Source organism: Corvus hawaiiensis, chromosome 1 (assembly GCF_020740725.1).
Source record: "Corvus hawaiiensis isolate bCorHaw1 chromosome 1, bCorHaw1.pri.cur, whole genome shotgun sequence".
Lineage (NCBI taxonomy): Eukaryota > Metazoa > Chordata > Aves > Passeriformes > Corvidae > Corvus > Corvus hawaiiensis.
Window position 1 is genome coordinate 47956302 of NC_063213.1, and position 9620 is coordinate 47965921.

General features: G+C 44.8%; 1 protein-coding gene across 1 annotated transcript; it reads right to left on the reverse strand.

Moving 5' to 3' along the window:
* Positions 1-2671: 2671 nt before the first annotated feature.
* MALSU1 (mitochondrial assembly of ribosomal large subunit 1) lies at positions 2672-9507 on the reverse strand. Its single transcript, XM_048321262.1, has 5 exons — positions 9332-9507; positions 9236-9276; positions 7481-7659; positions 4682-4763; positions 2672-3497 (listed from the first exon to the last, which is right to left on the reverse strand). Exons 1-5 carry the CDS (start codon positions 9505-9507, stop codon positions 3319-3321), a joined length of 657 nt encoding a protein of 218 aa, XP_048177219.1. The 3' UTR covers positions 2672-3318.
* Between the last annotated feature and the right edge of the window lie 113 nt (positions 9508-9620).

Sequence of the window (9620 nt, forward strand, 5' to 3'; positions counted from 1 at the left end):
CAGCCCTGACTGTCACAGCAAACATGAAGGAGATCAGAAATGCAGTAATTTCTTTGTGGGGTGGGGGGGAGGGGAGGCAGTTTTTTACCCAGTCTTTACTGGGGTGGTCTTGGAGTGATGAAGCTTTGTAATGAATGTGGCCCTAGAAGCTTGGACAGGCAGAACCAGTCACACTAGCAAACAAAAGTGTTGGCAACCTGTGTCTTACCCCAACCATGACCACCCAGACACACCACTTGCCAGTGAGGTGGTATCACCCCTCCATTTAGATCCTTATTAACATTATTTGGAGTAGAAATGAGACCAGATGTTTAACTGGTGCATGCTTTCATGTGAGAGGGAGGAGCTGGGGAATGAAGGAGCATCATGAATTACACAATTCTGTATCTTTTTAAAGAGAATTGGAAAACCCAACTTGTTTTCTGAACTAGTGCACCCTCCTACTTGTCTTCATAGCTCATTTCCTGGGGTCAACCAGCAGAAAGAGGGAATTGTGAAATTATGTCTGTAGAAGGCACTGCAGAGTACTGCATTTCACAGGGTAAGCTCATTTCTCCACGTCAATATCGAGCTTTCTTCTCAGAACAAGCACCCTGCCATTTGAGCAACATAAAAAGTCAAGCCTTGCTCTGTACTGCTGGTGCATTTGTGACAGCTCAACCCCTGTTTTAAGCATTTGCTTAATCATGACATTTTTATTTGCTTCTAACCTTCCAGAGCTTTTCTTCTTAAGCTGCAATTTCCAAGGCATGCGCTCTTTGTATCAGTTTCCATTAACTGGAGCATGTATGCTGTGCAAGACAGCCTGGGCTTGATATGGCACTAGGGTGTAGGATTCTTAAACAAACATGAAAAACTGTTGAGAAAGCACTCAGGCTGGGCTGTAACAGATGCTCAAGTGAAGGACACAAACTCTGCTTGAAAACAAAGTTACTCAGATGCAGTGCAGGAAATCGGTGAAATTATGACAAAAGTTTCACTTAGTGGTTTCTCCTGTTCATCTCGTCAAGGGATCCTTCACAGAGCCAAACCTACATGCACCTGTCCAGGAGGACTGAATGCTGAATCTACAGAGCCATTGCATAAGTTGCTTGGTATTTTTATTTTACTCAGAAATCACCTATCTATCCAACAGGAATCACTCCCAAATGTTTTCTTTCCAAAAGGGCTCTAGTGTTGCACAGTACTGACCGTCCAGGTTCTCTGGGTTAATTCCTTTGTCCCAGCTTCTAGGGAGTCTCAGGCCATAGTCTCACAAGGCTGGCAGGTAACGTGGTTGGGGCATTGCAGTAGCTCAGCAGAGATTAGAAATTCTTCTGTTAAATAGATGAAGACCAAATTCTTTCCCTGAGCTGGCAGTTCTGATTGTTTAATAGCAACCAGTGGATGTTCACAGAACTCCTTTTCACAATATGCTTTGGCAGTTAAGTCAGTTACATTTGTTTATTTTACTGGGTTTTGTCTCCTCTGTTTTCATTTTTCTGTCTTGTCTTACAGACTAGTACCCCTTTTCACCTCTAAGAATCCTAGCCTGCTCACACGGCTGCTCCCTCTCTTACTGCTATTTCTAGGTACTCCTTTTGTTACTGCTCTTTCAGATAGGACACTGTATGTGGTTCTAGTTACTAAATGTGGGTTCATATAATGGCATAGTGACTGCTGAACCTACCTCTATTCATCACATATTACTTATCCACAGCAGCAGTAAAAGGCAAATGTTTCAGGGAATGAGTCAAAGTTACTCCTACGCATCCCTCCTAGGAGGAAATGCCTGATTTAGAACCCATCAGGCTGTAAGACATCCAAGGTTATCTTCCTCCCATGTGATACTTTCAAGAAGTATCATGAAGCATTTTGAAAACCTTTCTCTGTAGTTGTATTTCCCAACAAAATATTTGTTTTGTGGGCAAAGATGTTTCATCCGCATGGCTTAACTACACTTAAAAAATACCTTTTGCTTAACTGCAGAACTATCTGCTGCCTTGTATCAAAGAGCAGGTGAACTTGGAGGCAGTCATCCCTGAAAGAACAGAGGTTAGACACAGCAAGAAAACATGGCATGAAATAGAGGGAGAAGTGGGTTTCAGTTTGTTTGGGTTTTTTTAAACAAGCACACATACTTCCTCCTGAACACAGCTACAGGCACAAAAACCAGGCTCACTTTGAGCATTACAAACAGCAGGGCAGAGATGCAGACAGGGCTTGCAGTAATTTGTGGGGCTATGGGGAGAAAAAGGTGATTACCCTCAGGATCTCCTGTTTCTGCTTTCTGATACATGGCAGAGCAAACTTCTCCAGGAGGAAGAGATCCTAATCCAGTGATGAAACCCCTGCCCTGAAGTAGAGAAAAGCATCTTGTTTTACACAGACAGGTTGCTTACCACCTTGAAGCTCTTCTAACTGGTTATCAGGCCATGCATCAGTCATGCTAAGAACATACTGCACAATGACTTCTGAAAGTGCTGAACAGTCCATTAGCAGCAAATAATGCTCAGTGACCAAGAGCTTCACTCTTTTTCACCACTTCAGAGAGTTGAAGGTTTGCACTGCCATAGTGTGTTGTGTCAGCGTCCCTTTTCAGAAAGTAGGTGAGTGAAAAACTAGGAGAGGAGTCAACTGCACATGCAGAATGAGCTGAATGCTTTAACATGAAAACAAGTAATTGACGCACTTCAGTTCAGGGCTTGTTTATTATTATTAAAACCAGGTTTGCCTTGGCTGGAAAACTGATTTACTGCTCTGATAACTCAAAGCACATTTATTTGTCACTGCTGCTCTTGGCTTTTATATTCTCAGTAACAGCAGTCTGTTTTCTGTCCCCCTTCAGACCATGACTTGCTTTATTGTGACCAGAAGCAAACGGCTTAACACAAGAAGCATCATCTCAACTGTACTACTTCACAGTTTTTTCTTGCAGCACTCCAGTCTGTTTTGCAGTGCTACTATAGGGTGTCTTTCAAAAATATTAGAAAAACAATTGCTCTAGAGGCTGAGCATGATTTCCAGCTTAAGAACCTGTCTTTGCCCCATTCTTGTCACTGCAAACTCCACTAAGACAGTGGCTCCCCTGGGAAGCTCTGATAGGATTCCTTCTTTGACATTTCATGGTTGGACTCTTATCTTAAGGACTCTTACCTTAAGGGCTTTCTCCAATCTTAATGATTCTGTTATTCTGCTCACCTTAGCTTGTTCAGAACTCTACCTAGGCACATCTAATAAAAAACACTGTTTTGTACTGATCAATTGTACTGACTACTCAGTCAGTTCCCAAGACTTATGCCTCAGGCACACTCATTCTCTTTCCATGCAGTAGCTGCTTTAAGTTCTTGTCTCAAGATGATCACTGCTGTTAGGAGTCAGTCCAAATATAAAGTCTTTTGGCAGGGACTGTGGAGTCATCTGTGCTAACTGGTCATCATAGGGACCAAGAGTCCACAGCTTCTCCAATTCATAAACTTCTCGTGTCTCTGGCAGCATGAAATGCACCACTATGTCACCTGCACAGAACAGAAATTCACAATAAATTAATGGGAACAGTAAAGAACTACTACACCTTCAGCTGACCAAGGAGTTCAAGTCTTCCACCCCTTTTATGGATAGATACAACATGTCAGCTGGTAAAGGTCCCTTCCTAAGCTGCTGCTTCCAGTTCTCAAGCAGTGTTAGGAATTGGTCAAAAGACTCCCAAGACTACAGTAACAAAATATGAGGCACAATACTTTAAAATAAGGCACTATCACAGACTCCAAACCAAAGAAATTATGACTTCTATGGGACAGAAGACAGTCAAAAGGAATTTTACTTGAAAGCGTCCCCCAAGGTGACAGATGGATTTTCAGCTTTCTTGTATTGCCAACAACATTCAGCAAAAGCCAAGTAATTTTTCCTAGGTGTGTAGCTCATACTTCACAGGTGGTTTTTACAATGAAATAGGTCCAAACTTTGATGTAGTAAGTTTTTCTGGTTTCATTAATTCTGTGCAAACAGTAGAGAATGTTAATTTCAGTGTTCATCTAATGCACTTCTTTGTAGTTATACCCTTAAATTCCAATTCATTTTCAGTTACTACTGTCAATAATTATTATAGTTAAGTAACCAAGGCTGAACATCAGTGGTTGCAGTGCTCTTCACTCATCCATGCACTCTTTTAGGTCAAAACATCAAGCCAGGGTGTGAGATTCTAAAAGTAGCAGTGAAGGAGAAAAGCTTTTTGAATGCAGTCTTTTATATTTGTGTAGAGTTTCACACTTGTAGAATAAAGAATTAAACTCAATTTCTTAGGACTGAGGTTTAACCCCATGTCATGGTATGATCTGGACAGTGAAAAAGTCTGTTTAATAGTTCACTGCTAAGGCAGTGTACAATGAGCCCCCATTTACCCAAACACGGATTACAGAAACCTGAGGAAACTGACTGAAGTAGCTGGTTTTTCCCCCCACTGTTGTTATCTTCAATTTATTAGGACCTGTTTTAGCCACTGAAGAGTGGCTACTGTTTTTTCTCAGTGCCAAAGATACTTAGTGGAAAATCATTTAATATCTCAATGAGTTCAAGCAACAATGGGAATTCCCGACAGCAGAATATTGTGAACTTTCCACAAAAACCAGGGTTCATGGTGAGATACTTCTGTCAACAAAGAGCTCATGCAAACTTTGTTTTTGTCAGATTCACAAATATTTACCAAAATCAATGCACAGCCAGTCATCTGTCTCTTTTCCTTCAATCTGAGCATGAGGACCACCATCTTCTTTGAGATGCTTGTACTGAGAAAAAAAAATGAATGGCAGAAAACTAAATCTTTTGCATTTACTCAAAAGCACTCAAACTTAACAGAGAGGCTTGACTTTGCTGAGTTGTTTTAAAGCTTAAATGAGTTAGATTACTTCATGTTGGTTCTGGGGTCTGCACAAAAGAAAAAGGTTAATATACACTTGCAGTAGTGGAAAATAGGCACAGATTTCTCAAATCTGAAATTCTAATGCTCTGGATTCCCATACAGTTGTCCAAGAATTTTGTAGGTATATTTTATCAAGATGAATACTAAATACAAGTGCGTACAGTAGTCTTTCAGTTACTGGATCCCTACAGCTGCCACCACCACCTTGTTTTATTTCCGATAATAAATGGTGGTTTACACTGGCAGGTTGAGGACGCAGAAATGGAGATGCTGAGCTTATTTTCTTCTCAGATGGAAGGGAGCAGGGCAAAAAGAAGTTTCATCCCCTGCCATGAGGAAGGCACTCAAACCAGCCTCCTGTCTCTTGAGGGCACGTGCCCAACACTTGCTGCAAGCTGGGGGGAAGCACGACCAGCACACAGGTTTCCACCTGGGAACTGCTGCGGGAGAGGGGGCAGCTCAAAGCAGGACTGCATGCAGTCAGCCAGGGAAAGTGGGTAGCTCCCCATGCAGCACATGGTTTGAGACGCTCAGCTCTCCCCAGCCAGTACATGAAGAACCCAAGCACCCACCAGAGCTGGAGAAATTTGACAACTCGAGGCTGAAGTAGGGTCACTTTCAGACCTGGCCATAACCTACTTGTTCCTCTACAAGGAGTATCCATAGATATGGCTCCAACAGCCCTTTCAGTCATGGAAGACAGAACACAAAATAACATGTACAAGCAATGGCTGGCTGGCAAATGAGTCCCACTTCACTGGGAATGCAATTATCACAAAATGCAGCTGTTCCTGGTTGTTCCACACAATGTTAGCTGCTGGGTAATGACCCTAATTTGCAAACCAGCACGGAAAACTTTCAAAATGGTAACTCAGAACTAGTTCTACCTTCTTTTCTTTAAGACGGCTTGTGAGATATCTTCAAAAGACTCCAACAGTCTGCTCAAAATGCTAAAAAGCCCTGTGCGCACTGCCATCAGCTATCATCAGGTTGCAAAGGCTGATACCTGTTACATGTTTCCAAGCCTCATCTTTAGAAGCTGTGTCAGGTGAACAGATGACAATAAAGCCAAGTGTTAGCTTCTTCCTCTAACATGAAACCAGATGGGGATGTGGGGCTTTGCCATTTACAAGCTCCTGGAAGCAAAGCAGGAAGACCTCATGCTATACCTGAGCACCTCTGTGTTTTACTGTGAGTAAATCGTAAGAGTTTAGGAATGGTACTAAAGCTTAACAGCTGCCTGGCAGCGCTCTGGAGCACCTGCTCTGCTTTACATCTTAAGCTTCAGCTACTTTTTACCTAGCAAACTTTCAGTGTGAGATGAGCTCAGCCACTCCCAAGTACTTGCCCAGGCTTCCCAGTTTCTCAGGATGCCCTCTTGGGACACCATGTCTCCCAAGAGGCTCTGCCCTTGCGAAGTTGCTGATTTTACAGCCACCAGAGGCTGCAGCCATGTGTTTTGCAGGGTAGGTGGTATTCATTGATTTCTCCTGGTCTGGGGGGAAATGTAAAGCTCCCGAGACTACCAAGTTATACAACAGAGTACATATTAAGCACTTAGATTTAGAATACTCAAATCACATTAATGCAACTTCCAGCTTAAGGCAAAATTTTGGTTTGCAAAGATGCATCAGTTTCTGCAGAGAACACAAGAAACTCCCCATACTTGCTCAGAAAGGCCCTGAAAAGCTAAACCATCTCTCCCGCTCTCCTTTTCCCCCACGAGCCTCACAGCTGAAACCAATGGGACTGGAAAGAAGAAAGTAAAACCAGGAGTGAAAGGAAAAACAGGGTCAGGAAGGGAAAGAAAGTGGGTGGTGAGAAGGCAAACTCCAGGCTGAGCACAGACAGCTGACTGAGATGGGGGCTGCTCGTATTTCCATGCTGTGCTTTTTAACAGTTGCATGGCTCTTCTCTGGCAATAAAGTTTCTCCCTCCCTGAGTTTGGTCCTCATCCCTAAGATCTATCTGTAATTTAATTCTGACCTCTATTTCTGTACTGAAAAGTTCCCTTTCTTCCATAGCCAAACAGCACAGGATTTCTGTGCAAGGATGGCTGCTGCTTCTCCTCTCCTGCAGCACACGCACAGCAGGGTGACTACTAACTACCAGTTTGCTTTAAGCTCATGAGGGGATCCTGTGCCTCTTAAGAGGCCGTATTTTTTCCAGCCTTACAATATACCTGAGAACATGGAAAATTTAAGGATTAGGGTTTGAGAACAGTCAGATAAAGCTATTTTGAATGACTGGGAAAAGCAGTGGTGCTTGTTGGATGAAAATAAAAGCAGACATAAATTGTCAACACCATCTCACATCACTCATGTTCTAGCCACCCAACTGCGATGTCCCCAGTGTTCTACATACAGAGAGGTCTGTTTCTAAAACATATTACCTATATTTTGTGTACTACTGCTAAAGGAAAAACTCACAGTTACTTGCTAGATGTATTCAGGACTAAATTACATAACGTCATCAGTTTCATCTTACCTGGTACACTCCTACATATGCAATCCTGGCGAAATTCCTTTCACAACTTTTAAAACCATTCCCAAAACCCAGAGAGGGCAGCAAGAACTGTCTTACCATTTTCAGCATGTAATTTGCCATTGCATGAAGATGTCGTGTTGAAAATCCGCTCACAATTATAAAATAATCACAGTATTTTATTTCTGGAGATAGCTGGATGACACAGATGTCCTTAGCATTTTCTTGCCTCAGCAGTGCTACAACCAAGTCAATGTTGAACTTCGGAAGAATAGTATCTGGAACACATGGAAAAATAGTACAGCGGCAAATTTTCTTTTTAATTGCAAAAATAAACCATTTAAAGCCATAAAATAACAATTAACTGAATTATAGCCTAAGCTAGTCACTCACTGTGGAGTTTGATTTGATACTGACAATGCAACATGAACTGCAGATCTTTCAAAATCATTTTTATGACCACCAAAGCTGAGAACTAAGCAATCTTCCAGTAAAAAACACTATCACTAGATGCAACAGTTACCTAAATGAAACTTTGGTTTTTGCTAACTTACTTTTTTCTTGTTGTTGCCATTTAAAAGTCAATAGCATCATCACACTTGTCAATTGAGATGAATTAAACCTAAGTACTCCAACAGACATTATTAAAACAACAGAAAAAATTGAAAATATTTCAGAACAATGCTTTTCAACAATCTGTGATAATATATTGTGATGAAACTGTTCTAGAATATTAAGTAGAAGAAACCAATATTTTGAAAACGGAGCTGACATGATGCAGCGTGAAGACATTTTTTTATCTGCAGACTGAGTAAAGCCACTTTTTTTTCTCTTTTTCCCTAGCCTGATCTGCTGCACAGGATTATGATACTACAGACAAAGCTTTAGTCCTTCAACAGTTTGAGGAAGCCAGCTTAGAAAACAGTAAATCAGTGCAACTGTGCTCTGTTCACACCATGAAATCAGTTTATTTCTAATTTGTCCTAATTAGGTAGATGCAACTTGTTTGCACACTTTAGGCATAATTTGAATCTGTCAGCAATGCAAGTCTGCCACTATAAAGTGAACGTTAGTGCAGACTGAGCATCAGCACAAAGCCAAGCTTTATATTTCCCAATATAAAGAAAAAGCCAAACAAAAGAACAATAGCTACAATTATATGCATGAATGGGGATATGAAATTGGATCAGATCTCTGTAAATGGAAGGCTTTCAGCTCAGGGCACTCTTTCAACTTTTTGCTGTGGTCACACATCCAGAAAATTAGCAGTGGCCACAGCTCCTCCAGACACAGCGGTTGCAGATGTCAAATATTTGCCTGGTAGCCACATGAGAAGCCTCCAGAGCCTGCCTGGAGAACGGATGGCCTCAACATCACCAGGCACTGACCGTCACGGTCAGATGCAGGCTAGAGGAGCTTTGCTGAACAGCTACAGCCACAAAGCAGCCCTGCGCACACAAGGCTTGTGCCTGTAACTAGCCCTCGCGCTTCGGACACCGACCTAACGGGGCGATTGCGAGTGCACGGCACAGCAACGCCTCGGGCTCGGCACCAGCCCCGTCACACAAGTGATCCTGCACGGATCCACACACGGGCTCCCACCACACCAGCCCCACTCCGCCCTTTCCAGCAGCGCTGGGGAGGCGATGCCGGCCCAGTGCTGCTGCCGTGACCCCGAGGCCCGCCGTGACTCCTGAGGGGAGGCCGATCCCACCGCACTGGGCACGGCGAGGATCCTCCGCAGCTGCAGACGCGATTCCACGCGTGCCGAGCAGCCCCTTCTTCGGAAGGAGTCACATTCCGCTCACGGTCCCGCTGGGCACCGCTGCCGCGCGACCTCGGGTTGGGCCCTACCTGCCACCTGCCGCCGCTCCGCCGCCGCCCCCAGCGCCCCGGCCCCGGCCCCGGCTCCGGCTCCGGCTCCGCCTCCCGCAGCCGCGCAGCCCCGACCCGGCGGGACCCGGGGTGGCGGCGGCTCCGCCCGCGGGACGCCCCCGGCCGCAGCCCCGAGCGGCCGCAGGAACCGCCGCGCCCCCGCCAGCGCCCGCCACATGCCGGCCCTCGCCCCGCCCCGCCCCGGCCGCCCCTCCGCCATTGGCCGGGGCGGGGCCGCCCCCTCCTCCCATTGGTGCAGCCGGCTGTCGCTCGGGCCGCGGCGCGCGCGCGGCGCTGCCCGGAGGGGGCGGCGCTGCCGGGGCTGTCCCCGAAGCGGCCCCGGGGCGGCCCCAGGCGGGCCTGC